At 39.9% G+C, this 27,429-nt stretch overlaps 1 protein-coding gene across 1 annotated transcript in view; it reads left to right on the plus strand.

The window, feature by feature from the left end:
• LOC110442480 (zinc finger protein 423-like) overlaps window positions 1–26,812 on the plus strand; it is a 65,601-nt gene extending 38,789 nt beyond the window's left edge. Inside the window, exons 4-10 of the mRNA XM_021486115.1 lie at window positions 13,255–13,511; window positions 17,212–17,351; window positions 18,205–19,602; window positions 20,152–20,331; window positions 21,002–22,875; window positions 24,531–24,658; window positions 25,171–26,812. Coding sequence (XP_021341790.1) covers window positions 13,255–13,511; window positions 17,212–17,351; window positions 18,205–19,602; window positions 20,152–20,331; window positions 21,002–22,875; window positions 24,531–24,658; window positions 25,171–25,398 — 4,205 coding nt within the window. The 3' untranslated portion in view covers window positions 25,399–26,812. The remainder of the gene's footprint in view (window positions 1–13,254; window positions 13,512–17,211; window positions 17,352–18,204; window positions 19,603–20,151; window positions 20,332–21,001; window positions 22,876–24,530; window positions 24,659–25,170) is intronic.
• Window positions 26,813–27,429: the final 617 nt, after the last annotated feature.

Here is a 27,429-nt window from a genome sequence, read left to right on the forward strand (position 1 = left end):
GGAATTATAGTGACCTACTTTAAAAGTCACAAGTCTCTTAATTACATGTAATTACTTAAACTACTTTTTCTACTGACCCAGGAACCCTGGATTTTGTAGTAATGTATGTTTGGACACAGGAAGTGTGGAGTGTGTAGACATGTATATATAGACTATGTATGGTGTATGTTTGGACACAGGAAATGTGGAATGATGCAGACATGTATATACAGACTGTATGGTGTATGTATGGCCACAGGAAGTGTGGAGTGTGTATACCTGTATATATAGACTATGTATTGTGTACGTATGGACACAGGAAGTGTGGAGTGTGTAGACCTGTATATATAGACTATGTATTGTGTACGTATGGACACGGGAAGTGTGGAGTGTGTAGACCTGTATGTGTGGACACAGGAAATGTGGAGTGTGTAGACCTGTATGTATGGACACAGGAAGTGTGGAGTGTGTAGACCTGTATATAAAGACAGTATGGTGAATGTATCGACACAGGAAGTGTGGAGTGTGTAGACATGTATATATAGACTATGTATTGTGTACATATGGACACAGGAAACGTGGAATGTGTAGACCTGTATGTATGATCACAGGAAATGTGGAGTGTTTAGACCTGTATGTATGGTCACAGGAAATGTGGAGTGTGTAGACCTGTATGTATGGACACATGAAATGTGGAGTGTGTAGACCTGTATGTATGGACACAGGAAATGTGGAGTGTGTAGACCTGTATGTATGGACACAGGAAATGTGGAGTGTTTAGACCTGTATGTATGGTCACAGGAAATGTGGAGTGTTTAGACCTGTATGTATGGTCACAGGAAATGTGGAGTGTGTAGACCTGTATGTATGGACACAGGAAATGTGGAGTGTGTAGACCTGTATGTATGGACACAGGAAATGTGGAGTGTTTAGACCTGTATGTATGGTCACAGGAAATGTGGAGTGTGTAGACCTGTATGTATGGACACAGGAAATGTGGAGTGTGTAGACCTGTATGTATGGACACAGGAAATGTGGAGTGTGTAGACCTGTATGTATGGACACAGGAAATGTGGAGTGTGTAGACCTGTATGTATGGACACAGGAAATGTGGAGTGTGTAGACCTGTATGTATGGACACAGGAAATGTGGAGTGTGTAGACCTGTATGTATGGACACAGGAAATGTGGAGTGTGTAGACCTGTATGTATGGACACAGGAAATGTGGAGTGTGTAGACCTGTATGTATGGACACAGGAAATGTGGAGTGTGTAGACCTGTATGTATGGACACAGGAAATGTGGAGTGTGTAGACCTGTATGTATGGACACAGGAAATGTGGAGTGTGTAGACCTGTATGTATGGACACAGGAAATGTGGAGTGTGTAGACCTGTATGTATGGACACAGGAAATGTGGAGTGTGTAGACCTGTATGTATGGACACAGGAAATGTGGAGTGTGTAGACCTGTATGTATGGACACAGGAAATGTGGAGTGTGTAGACCTGTATGTATGGACACAGGAAATGTGGAGTGTGTAGACCTGTATGTATGGACACAGGAAATGTGGAGTGTGTAGACCTGTATGTATGGACACAGGAAATGTGGAGTGTGTAGACCTGTATGTATGGACACAGGAAATGTGGAGTGTGTAGACCTGTATGTATGGACACAGGAAATGTGGAGTGTGTAGACCTGTATGTATGGACACAGGAAATGTGGAGTGTGTAGACCTGTATGTATGGACACAGGAAATGTGGAGTGTGTAGACCTGTATGTATGGACACAGGAAATGTGGAGTGTGTAGACCTGTATGTATGGACACAGGAAATGTGGAGTGTGTAGACCTGTATGTATGGACACAGGAAATGTGGAGTGTGTAGACCTGTATGTATGGACACAGGAAATGTGGAGTGTGTAGACCTGTATGTATGGACACAGGAAATGTGGAGTGTGTAGACCTGTATGTATGGACACAGGAAATGTGGAATGTGTAGACCTGTATGTATGGACACAGGAAATGTGGAGTGTGTAGACCTGTATGTATGGACACAGGAAATGTGGAGTGTGTAGACCTGTATGTATGGACACAGGAAATGTGGAGTGTGCAGACCTGTATGTATGGACACAGGAAATGTGGAATGTGCAGACCTGTATGTATGGACACAGGAAATGTGGAGTGTGTAGACCTGTATGTATGGACACAGGAAATGTGGAGTGTGCAGACCTGTATGTATGGACACAGGAAATGTGGAATGTGCAGACCTGTATGTATGGACACAGGAAATGTGGAGTGTGTAGACCTGTATGTATGGACACAGGAAATGTGGAGTGTGCAGACCTGTATGTATGGACACAGGAAATGTGGAATGTGCAGACCTGTATGTATGGACACAGGAAATGTGGAGTGTGTAAACCTGTTTGTATGGACACAGGAAATGTGGAGTGTGTAGACCTGTATGTATGGACACAGGAGATGTGGAGTGTGTAGACCAGAGTGTATGTATTGACACGTGTTATGTGTAGACCTGTATGTATGGACACAGGAAGTGTGGCGTGTGTAGACATGTATGTATGGACACAGGAAATGTGGAATGTGCAGACATGTATGTATGGACACAGGAAGTGTTGAGTGTGTAGACATGTATGTATGGACACAGGAACTGTGGAGTGTGTAGACCTGTATGTGTGGACACAGGAAGTGTGGCGTGTGTAGACATGTACGTATGGACACAGGAAATGTGGAGTGTGTAGACCTGTATGTGTGGACACAGGAAATGTGGAATGTGCAGACCTGTATGTATGGACACAGGAAAAGTGGAGTGTGCAGACCTGTATGTATAGACACAGGAAATGTGGAATGTGCAGACATGTATGTATGGACACAGGAAGTGTTGCGTGTGTAGACATGTATGTATGGACACAGGAAATGTGGAGTGTGTAGACCTGTATGTATAGACACAGGAAATGTGGAGTGTGTTGACCTGTATGTATGGTCACAGGAAATGTGGAGTGTGTTGCCCTGTATGTATGGACCCAGGAAATGTGGAGTGTGTACACATGTATGTATGGAAACAGGAAATGTGGAGTGTTAGTGTGTAGACCTGTAGGTATTGCCACAGGAAATGTGGAGGAGTGTTTAGACCTGTATGTATAGTCACAGGAAATGTGCAGTGTGAGTGTGTAGTCCTGTATGTATTGACACGTGGTGTGTGTAGACATGTATGTATGGGCACAGGAAATGTGGAATTTGTAGACCTGTATATATAGACTATGTATTGTGTACATATGGACACAGGAAAAGTGGAGTGTGAGTGTGTATACCTGTATGTATTGACATGTGGTGTGTGTAGACCTGTAGGTATTGCCACAGGAAATGTGGAGTGTGTAGACCTGTATGTATAGACACAGGAAATGTGGAATTTGTTGACCTGTATGTATGGTCACAGGAAATGTGGAGTGTGAGTGTGTAGACCTGTATGTATTGACACGTGTTGTGTGTAGACCTGTATGTATGGACACAGGAAGTGTGGCGTGTGTAGACATGTATGCATGGACACAGGAAATGTGGAGTGTGTAGACCTGTATGTATGGACACAGGAAATGTGGAGTGTGCAGACCTGTATGTATGGTCACAGGAAATGTGGAGTGTGCAGACCTGTATGTATGGACACCGGAAATGTGGAATGTGTAGACCTGTATGTGTGGACACCAGAAATGTGGAATGTGTAGACCTGTATGTATGGACACGTGTTGTGTGTAGACCGGTATGTATGGACACAGGAAATGTGGAATTTGTAGACCTGTATATATAGACTATGTATGGTGTATGTATGGACATGTGTTGTATGTAGACCGGTATGTATGGACACAGGAAATGTGGAATTTGTAGACCTGTATATATAGACTATGTATGGTGTATGTATGGACACAGGAAATGTGGAATGTGTAGACCTGTATATATAGACTATGTATTGTGTATGTATGGACACAGGAATGTGGAGTGTGTAGACCTGTATGTTTTGACACAGGAAGTGTGGAGTGTGTAGACCTGTATGTATGGACACAGGAAATGTGGAGTGTGTATGGTGTATGTATGGACACATTGTGTAGATCGAGCTATGTATGTTCTTGATATGTGCAAGTTGGTACAATGTATAATCACTGGAATGAACTAAAACATACAACATAATTAAAGCATCATAAAATACAAGCCGAGAACCCCTGGGGACAGCGGCTTGCAGGATGCTATAATTTCTGCCAACTATTTCATATTTCCCTGAGGACCCTTGCAAATGATGTGGGCACAGAGCTTTATATTTCCCCGAGAAATCAATCATAGAGTGATATCCCTGGTAGCCAGGCAAGGCTGCCTCTGTCAGAAGTGGGAGCACCATGGGTTGATATCTCGTGGTGGTATTGTGCTCCTCCCAGGGGGCCGCCACTAATCAATACACATCGCTGTATCAAAATGTTTGCCAGAGCTTTTAACTAGACAGATTTAAGCTGCTTCTACTTCTCAAAATGTACCTACAAACTGAAACACATTTGAGGCTATTTTTAAAATGGTTTCCTTAATTTATATTCAAATTTTATATTGTCATGGATATTGTGTAATAGTTTTGAATTGATATGTTGACTAAAAGGGTAGACTTCATTTACTCCAGTAGCAGAGGTAATCATTGAAAATTTGTTTTCACAAGAACTGATTTAGTGGTGTTCATCAAGAACATATTTATTTTTGTTATATCAGCAGTGTTTCATGCTGGTAAACAGGTGCTTCCCATGCATAACAGTGAAACATTGTAAGGGAAGTAACTCTATTTGTTTTCTGTGTAAGTTTAAAGCTAGTGGTGAATAAAAGATGAGTTTTGTCCCCGAGGAACGCTACCAGTTTGCTTCTTTCCTTTCACAAATAATACATTAAATCTTAGACAAGATTAAATAAAAAAAAGACAACACATGAATCTTGTTTTTTCCCCCCAAGGTTACCAGTATATCTAAGGCTGCCTACCTTCGTGGTGCTCACAACTTTGGGAGTTCAAGACATAGGGGCTAGAATGTAGAGACATGAAAATGAATTGCTTTGAAAAAGGATTCACACAGCATATTTTTATTCAAATCATACATTATTATGAGACTTTTTAGATTCAGCGAAGATTGTGATTAACATTATGAATCTTGGTTAGGTTGGAATGAGGTGCCCTGAGTATTAAACGGTGTACTGCACACACAACTGTATTACCTATTTCTTTGAAATTGCATGGTGGAGGACATACATAAATTGTACATACCTAACTCCCCAACCGGTACCCCTCATTACAAAACTACACGCACACACTGACAATCTATAGCAGGCTGGAACAAAATACATCCTGGCTGTCCGTTGGGAGCTAGGCTTTCAGGATACCATAATTTCAGCTAGCTATTTCATATTTCTCTTGGGACAAGGGGAAATAATTATGGGCACTGGGCTTTACTTGGCAGTGAAATCAATCAAAGAATGATATTCTCCCAGAGACAGTACTACTTCATCAGTGCTCTCAGTCTTGGTATTGCATTTGGCCCCAGAGGACAGTCATGATGCACAATTCTGTTGTATTATTGATAAAGTCCTGGGGTGCAGTACACGGCCACCATGGCACTGATTCTCCGACAAGACTTGCCTGGGAGCAGCTTTTCCAATGCCTGCATCACTATCCTTGCTTGCTTATATAATATTAAATTTTCAAATTTTATGAGGCCGTATCTTCCTTTTAAATTTATGTGTGCTGGTTGCGACATGAATCTATAATGTTGGTAGAAGCTTAAATTTCCTGCAAGCTTATGACCTTAGGGACAAGGTTCATCACAACACGTAGCTAGGTAAGGCAGTGTCAAGTAGACTCCAATGTATACGCCCGGCTCTCATACACAAGTTCTTGATGAAATCTAAGATTTTCTGTTTTTAATTAATTTGTTTTATGTTTAATCACAACTGCTGCTATATATATAAGGTACTGAGTAATGCTGAAGGTAGAAGATAAAATGCTTAACATATATATTTGATTCAATTTTTGAATAAAAGTATTTTTTATCTTAAATGATTTCATCTATTCTATGACCGAGAACATAAAAAACCATCCTCTTTATTCTGCAACTTTGAGATTACTTCTTTTCCAAATCAGATATACAAGGTACAAAGTCAATATTGACAGACATTGGGAGTACTCAGGACAGACAACCAATGTACTTGTGTAATTAAATCTGTGACATCAGGTAAACAACAAACACAGGTTATGTGACATCAGGTAAACAATAATCTTGTGTTAACTGTGACATTAGATAAACAATGCACTTGTTAGAACTGTGACATCATATAAACAATAAACTTGTTAGAACTGTGACATCAGATAAACAATAAACTTGTGTTAACTGTGACATCAGATAAACAATAATCTTGTGTTAACTGTGACATCAGGTAAACAACAAACACAGGTTATCTGTGACATCAGGTAAACAATAATCTTGTGTTAACTGTGACATTAAATAAACAATGAACTTGTTAGAACTGTAACATCAGATAAACAATAAACTTGTGTTAGCTGTGACATCAGATAAACAATGAACTTGCGTTAACTGTGACATCAGATAAACAATAATCTTGTGATAACTGTGACATTAGATAAACAATAATCTTGTGTTATCTGTGACATTAGATAAACAATGAACTTGTTAGAACTGTGACATCAGATAAACAATAAACTTGTGTTAACTGTGACATCAGATAAACAATAATCTTGTGTTAACTGTGACATTAGATAAACAATAATCTTGTGTTATCTGTGACATTAGATAAACAATGAACTTGTTAGAACTGTGACATCAGATAAACAATAAACTTGTTAGAACTGTAACATCAGATAAACAATAAACTTGTGTTAACTGTGACATCAGATAAACAATAATCTTGTGTTAACTGTGACATTAGATAAACAATAATCTTGGTTTAGCTGTGACATCAGATAAACAATAAACTTGTGATAGCAGTGACATCAGATAAACAATAAACGTGAGTTAGCTGTGACATCAGATAAACAATAAACTTGTGATAGCTGTGACATCAGATAAACAATAAACTTGTAGCTGTGACATCAGATAAACAATAAACTTGTGTTAGCTGTGACATCAGATAAACTATAAACTTGTGATAGCAGTGACATCGGGGAAACAATAAACTTGTGTAAGCTGCGACATCAGATAAACAATAAACTTATGTTAGCTGTGACATCAGATAAAAAATAAACTTGTGTTAGCTGTGACATCAGATAAAAAATAAACTTGTGTTAGCTGTGACATCAGATAAACTATAAACTTGTGTTAGCTGTGACATCAGATAAACTATAAACTTGTGATAGCAGTGACATCGGGGAAACAATAAACTTGTGTAAGCTGCGACATCAGATAAACAATAAACTTATGTTAGCTGTGACATCAGATAAAAAATAAACTTGTGTTAGCTGTGACATCAGATAAACTATAAACTTGTGTTAGCTGTGACATCAGATAAAAAATAAACTTGTGTTAGCTGTGACATCAGATGAACAATACAATGGTGTTAGCTGTGACATCGGATAAACAGTAAACTTGTGATAGATGTGACATCAGATAAACAATAAAGTTGTGTTAGCTGTGACATCAGATAAACAATAAACTTGTGTTAGCTGTGACATCAGATAAACAATAAACGTGAGTTAGCTGTGACATCAGATAAACAATTAACTTGTGATAGCTGTGAACTCAGATAAACAATAAACTCGTAGATCTGACATCAGATAAACAATAAACTTTTGTTAACTATGACATCAGATAAACAATACAATGTTGTTAGCTGTGACATCAGATAAACAATAAACTTGTGATAGCTGTAACATCAGATAAACAATAAACTTGTGTTAGCTGTGACATCAGATAAACAATTAACTTGTGATAGCTGTGAACTCAGATAAACAATAAACTCGTAGATCTGACATCAGATAAACAATAAACTTGTGTTAACTATGACATCAGATAAACAATACAATGTTGTTAGCTGTGACATCAGATAAACAATAAACTTGTGTTAGCTGTGACATCAGATAAACAATAAACTTGTGATAGCTGTGGCATCAGATAAACAATACAATGGTGTTAGCTGTGACATCAGATAAAAAATAAACTTGTGTTAGCTGTGACATCAGATAAACAATAAACTTGTGTTAGCTGTGACATCAGATAAACAATAAACTTGCGATAGCTGTGGCATCAGATAAACAATACAATGGTGTTAGCTGCGACATCAGATAAACAATAAACTTGTGTTAGCTGTTACATTAGATAAACAGTAATCTTGTGATAGCTGTAACATCTGATAAACAATAAACTTGTGTTAGCTGTTACATCAGATAAACAATAAACTTGTGATAGCTGTGACATCAGATAAACAATAAACTTGTGATAGCAGTGACATCAGATAAACAGTAATCTTGTGATAGCTGTAACATCAGATAAACAGTAAACTTGTGATAGCTGTTACATCAGATAAACAATAAACTTGTGATAGCAGTGACATCAGATAAACAATAAACTTGTGTTAACTACGACATCAGATAAACAATACAATGGTGTTAGCTGTGACATCAGATAAACGATAAACTTGTGTTAGCTAGATAAACAATAATCTTGGTTTAGCTGTGACATCAAATAAACAATAAACTTTTGTTAGCTGTGACATCCGATAAACAATAAACTGTGACATTAGATAAACAATAAACGTGTGTTAGCTGTTACACCAGATAAACAATACAATGGTGTTAGCTGCGACATCAGATAAACAATAAACGTGTGTTAGCTGTTACACCAGATAAACAATACAATGGTGTTAGCTGCGACATCAGATAAACATTAAACTTGTGATAGCTGAGATAAACAATAAACTTGTGTTAGCTGTTACATCAGATAAACAGTAATCTTGTGTTAGCTGTGACATCAAATAAACAATAAACTTGTGTTAGCTGTTACATCAGATAAACAATAAACTTGTGTTAGCTGTGACATCAGATAAACAGTAATCTTGTGTTAGCTATTGCATCAGATAAACTATAAACTTGTGATAGCAGTGACATCAGATAAACAATAAACTTGTGTAAGCTGTGACATCAGATAAACAATAAAACTTGTGTTAGCTGTGACATCAGATAAACAGATATAGACTTAATTACACAAATGATTTATCAAAGCTATAGTTGTGCCCGCATGATCGGTTTCCAGAGCATAGTTACAGAGTTTGGCAGTGGTACAGGGATTCTTACAATCAACAACCTCGGGGCTACCACCAAGCCCAGGTTGAAACATAGACTTCGTACTGTACCACTTTTAATACTCCTGATACGTTTCCATATTGCTTTCTTTTCTCAGATGACTGGGAAGGCCCATGGGCCTCTTATTGAAATACTGATTTGATTTAAATATTGTTTCATCCTGCCTGCCACGAGCAGTTGAAGCTACAAGATGAGAATGATAAAAAAAACAGTCTTTATCTTGCGCGCTGCTCATCATAATTGATGAAGAAACTGTCGGCTAACACCAGAACAAAACCAGACTGCATCTTCTTATCCTTGAAAGGTGTCATACTCTGAACCTTATTTCTTTCAGTGGTTTTGCCTAAAGAAATAAGAGAGTTTTAGCCATCAGAAAATATAAACAGTACTCCTCAACCCGGGAACAACTTCTTTGAATATGACACTAAGCAGACCCCTGGCAATCGTAATTCCTCGATTATGTTGTTGACACATGTGAAGAGGTCTTAACTGACTTCTATGTAAACCTTATGGGGCACTTTTGTTCATAAGAACACCTTGGGTTTTAAATGTCGAAAAGGGCTTGAAATTCTGCATGCCATAATTATTTTACTTTATGGGTGGAGAAGACTATAAAATGGCAGGATGGAGAGTTATAGAAGGTGAGATCATGAATGACGTTATAGGTTTTAAAAATAATTGGTGTATTTAATTGCGCTCCAATCACAAGAAAAGCATTCTAATCCTAGCCTTTTCTGATCCCCGATGCAGAACAGTGGGGTATTTAGTGGTAAAAGTAGTCAATTTTTGCATTGGAGTAAACGTTGAATGGCTTCCTCCTGTCACCATGTTTCTTGGCTAGTTGTTCAGCACCTTTAGTATCCTTTAAATCACTTCTCTTAATATCTCTATACCTTCCACCAGCTGGCTTTGCATTTCAGACATTATTCGTTATATTTTGTTGATGTGAGTTGGTTTACATTGTTAGCTTTGATCATACTTCAAGCTGATATGGCAAGCTAAGAACCTTTAGTGTGTGCTTTTCACAAAATCTGATTCCCTTGACCAAAGCAAACCAGATAAAAAAAACTGTATACAAAGGTGCAAATATTAGAATATTTCGAATGACTTTGTATTTCAGGAGTCAAGGTCACCATTACCATTTATAGAAATTAGTCAAAAATGACAATGATTTGCATGAGAGCAGGAACATTCTTTTCCAACAGACATTTTTCATGTTTTTTGTCTGTCAACTTCCTGTTTACTAGGGATTGTCTGTGAACTTTGTCCTTACCAGGGGGTTTCTTTCAACTTCCTGTTTACCAAGGGTTGCTTATGAATGTCCTGTTTATAAGGGATTGTCTTTCCATTTCCTGTTTATCAGTGGCTTTTTGTCAACTTCCTGTTAGAGGGGTTGGTTGTCAACTTCCTGTTTGCAAGGGTTGTATATTAACTTTCTGTTTACCTGGGATTGTCTGTTAATTTCCTCTCTACCTGGGATTGTCTGTAAATTTCCAGTTTATCAGGGGTTGTCTTGTCTACTTTCTGCTTATCAAGAGTTATCTGTTTACTTCCTGTTTACTAGGGGTAGTCTACTTTCTCCAGGGTTTGTCTGTCAACTTCAGGAATTGTCTCTATACTGTTATTACCAGGGTTTGTCTCTGTACTGTTGTTACCAGGGTTTGTTTCTCAACTTCCTGTTTACCAGGGGGAGTCTACTTTCTCCATGGTTTGTCTGTCAACTACAGGGATTATCTCGATACTTTTGTTACCAGGGTTTGTCTCCATACTGTTGTTACCAGGGCTTGTCTCTATACTGTTATTACCAGGGTTTGTCTCTGTACTGTTGTTACCGGGGTTTGTTTCTCAACTTCCTGTTTACCAGGGGTAGTCTACTTTCTCCAGGGGTTGTCTGTCAACTTCAGCGATTGTCTTTATACTGTTTTTACCAGGGTTTGTCTCTCAACTTCCTGTTTAACAGGGGTCATAATTCATAAGCTCTTGATTTGACTTGATTAGTCTTACAACAATAAACAGCATTGTTTCATTGTTTTATTTATATATCATTTTTTGATATGTTTTGCCATTATTTTGTTAGTGAGTAGATATAGCTGTCAATGCCTTATTTATTTATTTTTTTGTTAAAGAAAATTTATCTGAATTATCACTTAGTTATTACTCTACCAAGTGGCGATTAAATTTTATTCCCTTATTCAAATGACAAACTGTACATGTGTTTGTTTAATGGGATTGTTAATTACTCATAAAGATGTGCTGGGTTAGCTTTATTTCTTCACTGTGTATTATGTACATGCCAGTGTTGTTTTATGAGGGGGCTCATTGTTATGGGATAAAAACCAGATGCATGTTTTAAGGTTAACTAGGTGTGTGACATCACCTTGTGTAGCAAGCACAATAACCCTTCAATTGCTCGTTATCCTTCAGGTGCGCTCGGCTATTTTGAAACAGGCAGATTCTTCAAGTTTAAATGGGCTTTTTTTGTGAATTGGAATTTTATTTCAGAAACAAATAGGTTTAGGGTGGATTAAATGACAAATGGTTCTTGGTGAAGGCATTTGCCTCAGTTAGACTGACAGTTTACTGAAGGAATTGGTTTGGAACGAACTGATGGATTATACATAACAGAGGAACATCTCAACTAAAATCACTCTTGGTCTTTTACTGACAGTAGCAACTGACACCACTGAAATAGAAGCTGATTTTTTTTTTTTTAAATGCATGATAAATGTTTTTCATTCTTTATCAAAAGTTTGAATTTCAGATGTTAAATAGAAACATAGAACATGACATACTAAGGATATCTTAAAATGAGATTTGCAATTAATCAATGATATTGTGGGAGAGTAGTATAAAGAATTTCGATCTGTATCTGTATGTATTGTTATAAATTATATACACATCAAAAATGAAAATTAAAGATGTGATCTTTTCATGTAAACCTGAGAAACGAAAATTGGTCTGTGTACTTCTATACACTTGAAGGGCCTCCTTTCTTGGTTGAATGACTGTTCAACTTTGTCTTCAGTAAATTACTTTGACCTGGCTTAACTTGTACAAGGTTACATGAGCCAAATTTGTTATGAAATTTAACAACTACTATCTAAATGACCACATTGCCAAGAGTAAAAATTGCATGGCCTGGAGCGTTAAATGCTGTGTAATGGCTATCATGATTGTCCAATTAAGGGACTAATAGTCAAGGTCACAAAAGTCAGATGTGTTAAAACTTTTGAAGTTTTCTTGTCAAGCATTTCAGCAACATCTTTTACCCTTACCATTATCTGGGTAAGTCATGGAGCGTCAACACCAAAGATGCCGTGAAGGAACACGTAAACCAATTAAAACCTACCTTTACCCACAGGACGGTGGATCTCCTTACCTTATAGCTGTGTTGGTTTACCAATACCTTTATTTCTTTCTACATTATTTAACCTGTGAGCAATACATGCCCCAAGGGTCTTTGCTTTCTTGACATCATTGTACTGAAACTTGTTTAGATTTGAAAAATAAACACAAAGTGAGAAATGGCTCCGATATACCATGGTTTAACTAACTCCAAGAGCAAATTTGTGTAGATTGCACACACAAGGGAAACACAATTCTGTAAAACAATAGCAACGTTGCTTCATGGTTACCTGTGTATTTTTTGCAAAAGTTACATCTCGTCTAAAAAGCCCATTGAAAACCTGACATTTTGTTAGATGTGCGGGAGTGAGCTTAGTGATGACATTTGGTACGGATACCGGAGTGGAATAGCAGTACAGAAAGAGTTCAGGTTCAAGTAGGAATTGGAAAGAAACACTATATTGATTGAAGTGACTCCCTTAGCTTGTGTATTCCTTTCATGATTATTTTACTATTGACAGGGAAAGTTTTGGATCTATGTTCCTTCTAGTAGGTTATTTACTTAATTCAATTTTATTTGTTGTTATTTCAGAGTTTGAGGGCGAGAATCAGCCGTGGACAATAGACAACTTGGCAGTTAACATGGGTCCCCCGGAGTCCCCGCTGTCCTCCGAGTCACTAGGGGACAGCCCACTGTCTGCCCTCGACTGCCCCCTGTCACCTGCCTCGGAGAACATGACCCCTGACCAGGTCCCCTCGGGGGTTGGCGTGTCTGACGTTAACCCTTACGGCTGTCAGTTCTGTGAGAAGGCCTTCCCCAAGCTCAGCTATCTGAAAATACATGAACAGGTAGGCTATAATTAACATAAGACAAAAATTGTGATTCTCTACTTCACTATTGATTCAGCTTTCATTGTTTATATATTGTAATCAGGCCTTCAGTTGACTCTTAGCAATTTCAGAGGTCAAATCACATTTTCACTTAAATTTGGAGAATCAAAACTCCTGTCATTGATTGACATGTCTTTTCAGACCCATGAGTCAAATTTAATTTTGGATATCAATATAAAGGTATCATGGCGTTTATATTTAGTTGACCTCAGCATTTAGAAATTTCAGAAGTGAAATAAATTTCCCCCTTAATTTGGAAGGCCAAAACACATGTTAAATAGGCATGTCCTTTCCAGCTCATCAAGAATCACAGCTAATATTGTTGAGTCTTAACCCCCAAGGGTCTACTGAAAGTGGCGCTGATGTGACCTTTACGACAGTCACATGTATTGTCTATATACAGAGTATTGTCTTATTGTGATACGTACAAATTAAACATGATCAGTTACACAAGCTGCTATTTCTTATATAGATGAACTTCACTTATCGACTGTTCGAATATTCTGATGAGAACTTCATATAATTTTCCAATCACAAACATCCCTACTTTGTTACTGGATATTAAATATGTTTTACTGCGAGTAATGAAAAAACTCACCAAATGGTTGGATAACGAACCACAGAATTGATTTCTGGAAGTAGAAAGTGTTTTTTGACATGTATTGTAGGATAAGTCAGTTGGTATATGTTGTATTGTAAAGTAAGCGCATCGTCTCATACACCCCNATGTAATATACAAATGAAAATAGAAATGATGAGCGCGTGCTCTAAAGATGGCCTCCGTTTGGTCGAAACATGTCAGCACTTAGGATGTAAATCAAACAAGACATTTTGTACCGGATCCAGTGGTGTTGTTGCTCATCATTTCTCTTTTCATTTGCTCTGCTTTCCCTGATGAGCACTGTTGAATACCATTAAGGTATCCACCCCAGGATCCCTACCGCCACTATGGAACTGACTTCCTTGCAGGGACGTTGGGTCTCCACCCCCCTGTTGTTAGGTATCCCCCCAGGATCCCTACCGCCACTATGAAACAGACTTCCTTGCAGGGACGTTGGGTCTCCACCCCCCTGTTGTTAGGGATCCCCCCAGGATCCCTACCGCCACTATGAAACAGACTTCCTTGCAGGGACGTTGGGTCTCCACCCCCCTGTCGTTAGGTATCCCCCCAGGATCCCTACCGCCATTATGGAACTGACTTCCTTACAGGGATGTTGGGTCTCCACCCCCCTGTTGTTAGGTATCCCCCAAGGATCCCCACCGCCACTATGGAACTGACTTCCTTGCAGGGATGTTGGGTCTCTACCCCCCTGTTGTTAGGTATCCCCCAAGGACCCCTACCGCCACTATGGAACTGACTTCCTCGCAGGGATGTTGGGTCTCCCCCCCCCTGTTGTTAGGTACCCCCCCAGGATCCCCACCGCCACTATGAAACTGACTCCCTTGCAGGGATGTTGGGTCTCTACCCCCCTGTTGTTAGGTATCCCCCCAGGATCCCCACCCCCCCTCTGGAACTGACTTCCTTTCAGGGATGTTGGGTCTCCATCCCCCTGTTGTTAGGTATCCCCCCAGGATCCCTCCCGCCACTATGGAACTGACTTCCTTTCAGGGAGGTTGGGTCTCCACCCCCCCGTTGTTAGGTATCCCCCCAGGATCCCTACCGCCACTATGAAACTGACTTCCTTTCAGGGATGTTGGGTCTCCCCCCCCTGTTATTAGATATCCCCCCAGGATCCCCACCGCCACTATGAAAATGACTTCCTTGCAGGGATGTTGGGTCTCCACCCCCCTGTTGTGAGGTATCCCCCCAGGATCCCCACCGCCACTATGAAACTGACTCCCTTGCAGGGATGTTGGGTCTCTACCCCCCTGTTGTTAGTTTTCCCCCAAGGATCCCTACCGCCACTATGGAACCGACTTCCTTTCAGGGATGTTGGGTCTCCACCCCCCTGTTGTGAGGTATCCCCCCAGGATCCCCACCGCCACTATGAAACTGACTTCCTTGCAGGGATGTTGGGTCTCTACCCCCCTGTTGTTAGGTATCCCCCAAGGATCCCTACCGCCACTATGGAACTGACTTCCTTTCAGGGATGTTGGGTCTCCACCCCCTGTTATTAGATATCCCCCCAGGATCCCCACCGCCACTATGAAACAGACTTTCAGGGATGTTGGGTCTCCACCCCCCTGTTGTTAGGTATCCCCCCAGGATCCCTACCGCCACTATGGAACTGACTTCCTTGTAGGGACGTTGGGTTTCTACCCCCCTGTTGTTAGGTATCCCCCAAGGATCCCTACCGCCATTATGGAACTGACTTCCTTACAGGGATGTTGGGTCTCCACCCCCCTGTTACTAATGTATGATACATAGCTATTTAATTCTGTGAGATCAGTGTGGTACATTAATTTTGTATAATACAGATTTAGTTCTGTAAGATTGGTGTGGTGGTACACTGTATTATAAAAGACATATTTCTGTAACATCGACAGCGCTGTACATAATCTGTTTTAGAATTACAGCAATGATACCTAACAACAATAACTATGTAGAATTTACCTGTGACCTTTGTTACTGATTCTACTTTAGGATTTGTTATGTTTTACGTACCGGCTATGATCACAGGTGTCGTACATTGAGGACGTAATGCAGTAGTTAGTGGTGTACAGGGAGCTGTAATGCGTGGCATGTCTCCTCGACTTTTGTCCCAAGTCCCTAAGTACTCCCCTGTTCAATGCGAAGGTGCTGCAAATAAGGCTGTAACCTAGCCGCGCTGACAAAGCACCACTCCAGATCAGGGTAGTGATCGCACGACACTCAAGCTCCTACAAGCTGTACCTTTATGTCTGATAACTATTGTCGTTTTATGCACAAAGCACTCACTGCGCTGCTTTTTGTAGCGGTACCTGTCTTACTTTAATCTCAACAAACAGGAACTAAGTTGCTTAATAAACCTGACACTGACAGGGACATTCTTCTTGGAAAATTGTCTTTGATTTACCTGAGCTTGCTGAAAACTTCAGGCCATTTGAAATTTAATAGGTTTCCTTCTCTCTAAATGTTTATTACGCAAAAAAATCTGAGAAATGGCAAACTCAGAGCATCACTGTTTGTCTTCCTCCCTGCCCACTCCCTGCCCCCCTCCCTCCATACAGGGAGGCCTACATTTGTGCTTTGTAAGTCTGTGTCTTTGTCAATGGAAGAAATGGTTTCTGCAGTTCTTGGAACTTCAGAGCAATTAATTCTAAGAAAGCCCTGTTTGAGTGAGTGATGCCCCACGGGAGGGGAAGAAGCCTACAGAATTAGGGGTAACTAGGTTAAAGGTCAAGGTGACCGTGGCTACTTATAGTCTTTAGTGAAATTTTAGGAAAGTGTTGTATTCCAGATTCTCTTTCTTGAACAATACATGAGACCTAGACCAAACTTTAATGGCTAACACCCTTTCAGGCCAAACAGATCCCCAGGTCACAGGTTGGCTATATGTAGTATCACTAGGCTGTGTGTCATGCAATATTTGCTAAAGACCTTGTGCCAAAATAACAATGATGACCATCTATAGCCTGTGATTGTATGAAGGTCATCTCTAGCCTGTGTTTGTATGAAGGCCATCTCTAGCCTGTTTTTGTATGAAGGCCATCTCTAGCCTGTATTTGTATATTGCAGGTACACAGTGACCAGTTGCCATTCAAGTGTGCGTTCTGTAGCCGTCTGTTCCGACACAAACGGAGCCGCGACCGTCACGTGAAGCTACACACAGGGGACAAGAAATACAAGTGTTCTCAGTGTGACTCAGCCTTTGCTAGGTAAATCATCCTCCGATAGCTTCCACGAAGTAATTAGAGCTTAAGCATCAGATCTACATAAAATATGTGTCATAGTTACGTGTGGTCTAATCACAGTAAAAATAATACAATTTTAACAAAGGGGAGGTAATCACTGTAAAACATCAAAACAACAAATTTTAATGGTAGTCACATTAGCAGCCTAGTTGGATAGGATAGTTAAGGTTACTCAGACACTGTCTAACCACTAGATACCATTTCACAAGAGGAATATTTACAACCTTTTATATGAATCCTTATTTACATTTTATTGGGGGAAAGGAGGAGTTTGGGGCAAGGTTAAGGTCAAGGTTAAGGTCACTTTTACTATTTATAGAATGTTGTCAAACAGTATACAAATTGATATGGGAAAAGCAGGAAAATTCATGTCAAAAAGACATTTTTATAAACAATCAATGTAACATCATACCTGTAATTTATTTATCTGTAAATAAGAGATTCACCACAACATTTCGTTGTTCTCATTAAATGCTGGATGCCGGCAAATTAAAAGTAGCCTGCTGTTCATCAACTTTGGACCAGCATATTTTCCATAATATGTATAGGTCAACATTATACCGTGTAAATATTCAGTCCACCACCTACTTCAGAACTTAGTGAGAACACTGCATTTGTCTAGATTGTGATTTATCAATTGACATGAATTTTGGTTGTAACTATGACCTAATAAATAGCAGTGTTATGAATGGTGCATGTCCTGTACAATGCTGCCCTTTTCATGAAACTAAAACGCCTAGTGTTTAGTTTTCTTTATTGGTAATATATTATCAGAACAAATTTAACTGATTGATTTTCTGTTTGTTTTGCTTTGTAGGAGTGACCACTTGAAGAGCCACCTTAAAACCCATGAGAATGGGAAACCATTCCAGTGTACCATATGTAACCGTGGTTACCAAACTCCAGCAGCCTTGACCTCTCATATAATGACCCATAAGAAGGAGAGAGAATCAAGCCCTGATCTGCAGTGCCAGCACTGTAAGGATATGTTTACCTCCCTGGCAGAGTTACAGAGTCACATTCTGATCCACCACGGGGAGAATGTCCCAGGGAAGTCCTCGGTCCAGTGTTCATACTGTGGAGACATGTGTCCTAGCCAGGAAGCTCTCAAGCTCCACGTGGATCAGGTGCACATTGCCGACCAGCTGACCAATTGTCCCATTTGTCAGAAGTCATGTCTGAACACTGATGACCTGGTACACCACATGGCCAGCCACGACCTGTTGGCTGTTGACCGTATACCCACTGATGACCATGACCTCACAGGCTCCAACACTGGAGCCACACCAAGCCTCACCCACTCCCTTGGGGGCCAGCCCTTGGTCAGTGAGATGTTAGTATGTCCTTATTGCTTCAGTAGTGATTACGATTCCCTAGAGATTCTGGAAATACACATGCAGAGTGTACACTCAGTAAAACCCACAGAGGTCTACACCTGTAACTACTGTAACGCCCCCTACCAGAACCTATACAGCCTGCACGAACACATGCGGGCGGTGCACCAGAACCAGCCCTGCATGGACATCAAGTACCCATGTACCCACTGCTCTCGTCAGTTCTCCAGCATAGAGAACCTCCAACAACACAAGAAGCTAATCCACTACTACGAACGTCGGGAGAGGAGTGAGTCTCGGGATTCTCTCTACTGTATCATGTGTTCCATGGCATTCCAGTCAGCAGGTGCACTTCAGGAACACATGGCTATGATGCACCACTCGTCACCGAAGTCAGACCCCAAGTATACAGACACCAAGCCTCACTCGAGTGCCACCAACAAACGCCGCTCCTCACTGCTGAATCACGGATCAGTTGGGGGATACCACCAGAAGAGAGACAATGACAAATCATTTAACAGACGAGGTATCAACATGCAGCTCAACTTCACTTCTACCCCAGACCCCCATAAAGAGAGGATGCCCACATCCTCACCGTTCCAGGAACAGATCACCTGTGACCACTGTAACGCCACATTCCACGACAGGAAGAACTTCCAGGCCCACATCAAGCACCACCTGGAGAGCAGTGCTGGTGGACAGTACTGCTGTAAGCTGTGTAAGCAGCAGTTCCCCACTGAGGACCAGCTGGAGAAGCACAGCTCCACACACTACCTCAGCATGACTACTGAGTACGGCTGCACCAGCTGTGTCAAGTTCTTCTCCAAACCAGACGAACTCCAGAAACACCTGATGGATATACATGCTCACCACCTGTACAGGTAAGTTACTAGGGTATGTAGGGTATACATGCTCACCACCTGGACAGGTAAGCTACAAGGGTATGTAGGGAAAATGGAGTTACAAAAAAACCCTTGACTTTATCAATGGTACAAGGTCATCACCTTTGATGATAAGTTTTTTTGGTTTTTTTGTGGGTTTTTTTCAAAGTGTGAAATATCATCAGCTGTTGTGTCACAATGTCTTTTTGTTCTTTATTGAATGGATCTGAATAATGTCTATGTAGATTTAAATCATAATTTATCATAATTGTATGCTTTTTGCTGAATCTTGACTTTTATACTTTTATTTATAATTAGCATATTTAGGATCTTAATAGGTTGCCATCTGAGAATGCATTTGCTGAATAAGAGAGATAACTCTTGCTGGTTTTTACAGAAAATGTAATGCACATCCATAAAACTATTCTGACTTATTTGAAACAAATTCTAAACAATGAAGATGTAAGGTGGATATGCTATCTGTGTGTGTGTCATTGATGTGTTGTAGGTGTGAGCTATATCTGACGATATGATGTTGCTTTGTTGTAGGTGTTCACTGTGTAAGGAGATCTTCGACTCCAAAGTCAACGTACAGGTTCACTTTGCCATCAAACACAGCAACGAATGTAAGCTGTACAAATGTACCAAGTGTGACTCCGTGTTCAGGTCGGAGATGGAGTGGCAGGTTCATGTTAGAGTGAACCATCTACATGTCGCCAAACCGTACAGGTAAGTTGTAAAGGTGTGCATGTCTATAACATCAAACCGTACAGGAAAGTTGTAAAGGTGAGCATGTCTTTAACATCAAACTGTACAGGTAAGTTGTAAAGGTGTACATGTCTGTAGCTCAAACTATACAGATAAGTTGTAAAGGTGTACATGTCTATAACATCAAACCGTACAGGTAAGTTGTAAAGGTGGGCATGTCTTTAACATCAAACTGTACAGGTAAGTTGTTAAGGTGTACATGTCTATAACATCAAACTGTACAGGTAAGTTGTAAAGGTGTACATGTCTATAACATCAAACCATACAGGTAAGTTGTAAAGGTGTACATGTCTGTAGCTCAAACTATACAGGTAAGTTGTAAAGGTGTACATGTCTATAACATCAAACTGTACAGGTAAGTTGTTAAGGTGTACATGTCTATAACATCAAACCGTACAGGTGTATATAAATGCCATCAAATTATACAGGTAAACATGTTAATCTGAGTTCTTGATATATGTCTGATGATATGTAAATACATTATTGTTTTTATGCCTGGACAGTATGTGCAAATAGTTATACTATGGCAATGGTGTGATTAGCTTAAATTACCGGTATGCAAACTTCTTACTTGCTTTTTCAAACAGAAGACATTTATTCAATGCCTATATTTACCTACTGCATGTTACAGGTGTCTGTTCTGTAAGGAGAGTTTCTCATCAGAGATGGACCTACAATGTCATCTGACGACTCACAACAAACCTTTCAGGTGCCCCATGTGTGATGAGTCTTTCCATGTGGAGTACCTCCTAGACAAGCACATGCAGAATGCCCACGGGAATCCTACTGACAAGTCCCTTCCCCCTCCTCCACAAATGTCTCCAGTAAAAATCAAGGTGGAGCGGGACATAGATACGCCAAGTTTTAACGACAGGACACCTCCCCACCCCAGCCCCAGATACTCCCCTAAGAACCTAAATGGGCCAGGGATCTGGAAGAGCTCGGAGCTGTTACACACTTGTAACATCTGCGATATGAAGTTTGAGCAGCAGACTTTGTTACAGGCCCACAAGGCTGTAGATCACGGACTCTTGGCTAAAAAGTCAAGTACATCTAGTGCCTCTGTCAGTCCAGAACAGATTTCAGCCATGAAACATGAGCCAGACCATCAGCCAATCAGAAAGCTGGCTATGCCTGCAGCTTCTATGGAATCTGTGGCTCCTCCTGTTTCCATGGCGTCACTAGCATCCATCACATCAGCGACCATGACTTTACAGGAACGGCTACAGACAGACACAACAATGCCTCCTGCTGTTAACAATCATTCTCCTGTTACCTCCAAGTCAATGTCACTGCCTGTTGTAGTCATCAGCGAAAAGCTTAGCTTAGCATGTATGTATTGCAGTCAAACTTTCAAGAGCAGAGGTGACCTGGACAAACACATGAAGATTCACCAGAACAATGGTAGCCAGAAGTGTAACATTTGTGACCAGGTGTTCCCCACCACTAGTATCCTTGCAGAACACAAACTCACCCACTGCAAGATCGTGCAGGGCAATAACTGTGTGCTTTGCAAGATCCCCCTCAAAAACGAGGACCAGTTCTACGTGCATACACAGGAGCATGGCTTCCAGGGTACTTTCATGCAGTGCCTGATATGCCGACAGACACTGGCTTCGATGGTGGAGCTGCAGATGCACGGTAAACACCATTTCCAGGTCAAGTCCAGCTTTTACACATGTTGTGTCTGTCTCAAAACATTCAACTCCAAAGAAAACCTGGTGTCCAAGATGAACAGCAGTGGTAGAACCTACTATGTTTGTAAACCTTGTTACCATGGAGAACACTCCGAGTACATATGTTCTGAGTGTGGAGCAAGTTTCCCCACCAACGGCGAGCTGGACACACATATAGGCACACACAAGAAAAGTTACCAGTGTATAAAGTGTCAGGAGTCGTTTAGTAGCGAGTACGAGATTCAGTTACATGTGGCCACACACATGATGACAGAGGGCAATGTTCATGATTGTAAACTCTGCTCAAGGACCTTTGAGTCACCAGCCAAGTTACAGTGCCACCTTATAGACCACACGTACAGGAGCTCCGAATTCAGATGTAGTGTTTGTTGTAAGATATTTGCCAGTTCTGCCGAGATCCAAACTCATGCGGTAGAGCACGGACCTGGTGCTCGGCGCTACGGATGTAGCCAGTGCAACCAGAAGTTCTTCTTCAGTGCTGAGCTGGAAAATCATGCATTCATGCATACGGTAGGAGAAAACTCTCTGGCCCTCAACACGTCAGATCTCACCTGTACGGAGTGTAACAAGACATTTACTAGCACTGTCAATCTCAACAACCACAGGAAGATCCACGAACGGAATGAAAACAACTTCAAGTGTAATATATGTCCGGAGGCATTCCACAGTATGGGGGCTCTACAGGGCCACTTCTTCTCCAGTCATAGCCACTCGGAACTCGACAAACAAACGTACAGGTGTCCAGAGTGTGACAAGGAGTTCCCCTGTCTGAGTAACCTACAGGGCCACATGAGGATACACAGACTAGGTAAGTCAGAATCAGAAGTCAGAGGCAGGTAGAACTGCATACTATAAACTTGTGAAGGAAATATATTTATGTTAATTTTTCACCGTTATATTACTTAAATCTGAAGGATAATTGTTGATTTGTAAGAGTAAACTCCATAGTAAAGTATTTACATCAACCTGTATACTGATATACCCGAGGAGAAGATCAGGTATACAAGGAATCAGTGTAGCTTAAGGGCTTGTATGCTACAGAATACTATATAGACTTGTATGGCAATGTATATCATACAGGTTTGTATATCACACTGTATCATACAGGTCTGTATGTCACACTGTATCATACAGGTTTGTATGTCACACTGTATCATACAGGTTTGTATGTCGCACTATATCATACATGTCTGTATGTCACACTGTATCATACAGGTCTGTATGTCACACTGTATCATACAGGTTTGTATGTCACACTGTATCATACAGGTTTGTATGTCACACTGTATCATACAGGTTTGTATATCACACTGTATCATACAGGTTTGTATGTCACACTGTATCATACAGGTCTGTATGTCACACTGTATCATACAGGTCTGTATGTCACACTGTATCATACAGGTTTGTATGTCACACTGTATCATACAGGTTTGTATGTCACACTGTATCATACAGGTCTGTATGTCACACTGTATCATACAGGTCTGTATGTCACACTGTATCATACAGGTTTGTATGTCACACTGTATCATACAGGTTTGTATGTCACACTGTATCATACAGGTCTGTATGTCACACTGTATCATACAGGTCTGTATGTCACACTGTATCATACAGGTTTGTATGTCACACTGTATCATACAGGTTTGTATGTCACACTGTATCATACAGGTTTGTATGTCACACTATATCATACAGGTCTGTATGTCACACTGTATCATACAGGTCTGTATGTCACACTGTATCATACAGGTTTGTATGTCACACTGTATCATACAGGTTTGTATATCACACTGTATCATACAGGTTTGTATATCACACTGTATCATACAGGTTTGTATGTCACACTGTATCATACAGGTTTGTATGTCACACTATATCATACAGGTCTGTATGTCACACTGTATCATACAGGTCTGTATGTCACACTGTATCATACAGGTTTGTATGTCACACTGTATCATACAGGTTTGTATATCACACTGTATCATACAGGTTTGTATATCACACTGTATCATACAGGTTTGTATGTCACACTGTATCATACAGGTTTGTATGTCACACTATATCATACAGGTCTGTATGTCACACTGTATCATACAGGTCTGTATGTCACACTGTATCATACAGGTTTGTATGTCACACTGTATCATACAGGTCTGTATGTCACACTGTATCATACAGGTCTGTATGTCACACTGTATCATACAGGTTTGTATGTCACACTGTATCATACAGGTCTGTATGTCACACTGTATCATACAGGTCTGTATGTCACACTGTATCATACAGGTTTGTATGTCACACTGTATCATACAGGTCTGTATGTCACACTTTATCATACAGGTCTGTATGTCACACTGTATCATACAGGTTTGTATGTCACACTGTATCATACAGGTCTGTATATTGTTTGATTATGTGAGTTGTACATGACAAATGTTTGTTTTTGTGAATCAGGGAAGGAGAACCGTAAGGCCCACTTGCGTCCCCACCCCGGGGGGAAACCATTTCTCTGTCCAGTATGTGGCAAGTCATTTGCCAAGAAATATCACATCAAGGAACACATGAGAGTACATTTTGCTCAGGTATTTATAATTTCTATATGTACAGTATATCTCAGATTCAGCACATTTCAAGTCAAAGCTCAGTTACACTTGATTTGACAAACATGTATAGTCAATCAAAATCTTGTGTTATTGCTGATATTTTTAATGTTTTTGTAAAAGATGTGCACTGATTAGGTTGTCTTACAAGCGTCAGATGTAGGGAATTTCCCTTTAGCTCAGGGATAAAGCATAGGGCTGGATAGCCAAGGGTCGGGGTTCGAGCCCTAGCGGAGGCCCTATCTTTATCCCAATCCTGGTTCTACTGCATTTTGTTAAAATAAAAGTATATGACAAAAAAGGTCAATTTGACCCTGGACCGGTATACATATCAGCCCTCAGGCCTTAGCCCCTTAGGCTAATGTGGTGGTCCTGGGTTGATATGGGGTAGGAATGTTGTAAAGACTTGTATGTAGTGTAGACTTGGAGAGATGTTTGATATTTTAACTGACTGTAGTAGTTCCTGTTTGATACAATACCCCTCCCTTCCTCAGGATTCCAGCCAGATGGCCGACATACAGAGCTTCCTGGAGGTGGACGTAAACAGTGACAATGCCAGTATCACCAGTGAGGACAACAGTATTGACCTAGCCTCCGACATGTCCTACACAGAACAAGATGGAGGACAACCTGGAGGGGCTACAAACAATACACACATCTCTAACGATGTAAAACATCATGTTGAAGCAGGCAAGGAGAGAGAACAGTCCGCTGTTTATTGAAATGCAAACACTTGATAAAATGGAGGTCAAAACACATCGACGGTCTATTAAAATGTGAACCTTTGGTCAAAGGGAGGTAAATGGAACTGAGAGATTGTCTATTGAAATGTGAATCTTTGATTAAAGGAAGGTAAAACGAACAGTGTGCTGTAAATGGAAATGAGAACCTTTGATTAAAGGGAGGTAAAAAGAACAGCGAGATATATATTGAAATGTGAGCTATAGATTCAAGAGAGGTAGAATGGTAGGTAGTCCACCAGAGACTTAAGTCTGTGTGTAACTGGTCGGGCTGTAAATACTGTTAGGGGACGTGACACAAACATTGAAGTGTTGATCGTACATTGATAGTTTTATTTCTAGTTATACTGTTAGTGTCCTAGAAATGTTGACAAGTTTTGTATCTTTATTTCATTGTTTATACATTAATGTGATTCTATTCAAATGATTTAAAGAGAATTTACAAATTAAAGTTATAGTATAGATATTTAGATTTGTATTGTCCTAACCCTGACCTTCAGCGCTAATGTCTGTTTCAAGGAGTCAAACTCTTATATGATCAAGTGCTCAGTTTGTTTAGTACATTAAAACATTCCAACGTAAGATGACCAGGTTGACAATTTTTTTATTTCAGTTATTTAGAATTTTCCTATGAAATTGACATTTATAGTGAATGTAAAATTGACAGTCAGGATATACAGGACTTGTAAAGCTTGTGTTTTATTTGTATTTCCTTATCCTCTTGTTACCCAGACTGTACTCTGCATGATACTTACAATCTCCTCTCTCCTCCTATATATGGTACCTTTGATCAGATATGCTCTTTATTAACCCTTTCACCCCTATGTAACTTTAGTAGACTCTACCATGCATTGATATGGATGGGTCCATTATGATCTACAGTGGTGAAAGGGTTTAGGCAAGTTTCACATGTATGTCATTCTTATCTATCTGAGTTGCCTCCCCTCATTAGAACTCTTTCATTATAGTGATACACACTGTCAGTTCAGTTACAGATTGAAAGGCAACATCTGAAAATTTCAATTTCTTCATACCTGCTATTTTGTGTTATTTGTTTACATTCATCAGGTAGTTGGAAGTTCCAGTCACTTAAGGTCTGGTCTGCTTGTAAAGGGTCAAGGTGTAATTTAGATGATCCCCTTTATCTTAAGTATCATGTCATTGTATAATTGTGTTTTAAATTTGTAAAGTTGTCAGATTCGAAAAAAAATAAACAGCCTCCAGGCCATATTGGATTTTGTATTGATATTCCATATAAAGTGCTAAAGGGTCCATTGGGTGATGATGAAAATTTGTTTGATCTCCTCTGTCCTCTGATGTATCTTTCTATTCCGTCTTTGCTTATTGCAGAGTTATCTTCTCTTGTGAGCAGGTATTAATTGTAAAGTCATTTGTTTGTGTGAGAAGATTAGTCGTTTTCTCAAAAATTGATGATGTTACCCTCACAAACAAATGATGTAACAATCAATATCTGCTCACAAGAGCAGATAACTCTTCAATACGAAAAGACGGAATACTGATATCCTTCTGTGGTAGTACATAATTATATGTATGCTTGTTTGGTAAAATATCAGAGAAATGAAAAGAAAAGAAATACCATGATTATTCCCTGATTTATTAAAGGCGGGCACCACAATCCCTCTAGGATCTGTTGGTTTATGTCTTATTAAAGACTTAACTTCTGGTATGGTAATGTGCTGGTTATATTGGTCTTATTCCTGTTTTCTGTACACAATGTTATCAGATTTAATTATATTAGACCATTTTTAATGACTGCAGATTACAAAGAGTCTATGTTGAATTGAATACAGCACCAGTATTGCATGTTTTTATCAGTAACTAATTTACACCATCATTGCTGTTTTATTATGGTCTTTTGCCCACAGTATACTTCCTTGTTTAAGTGCTAAAATTGTTATAGTATACTTACTGAAAATAGCATTTTATTTTTTTCCAAACCGGTTTTACAATCATGTTTTGTATTATTTTATTGCTGAAGTAAAATTTGTTTAA

This window comes from Mizuhopecten yessoensis, unplaced genomic scaffold (genome assembly GCF_002113885.1).
Source record: "Mizuhopecten yessoensis strain PY_sf001 unplaced genomic scaffold, ASM211388v2 scaffold716271, whole genome shotgun sequence".
In the NCBI taxonomy this organism is placed as follows: Eukaryota; Metazoa; Mollusca; class Bivalvia; order Pectinida; family Pectinidae; genus Mizuhopecten; species Mizuhopecten yessoensis.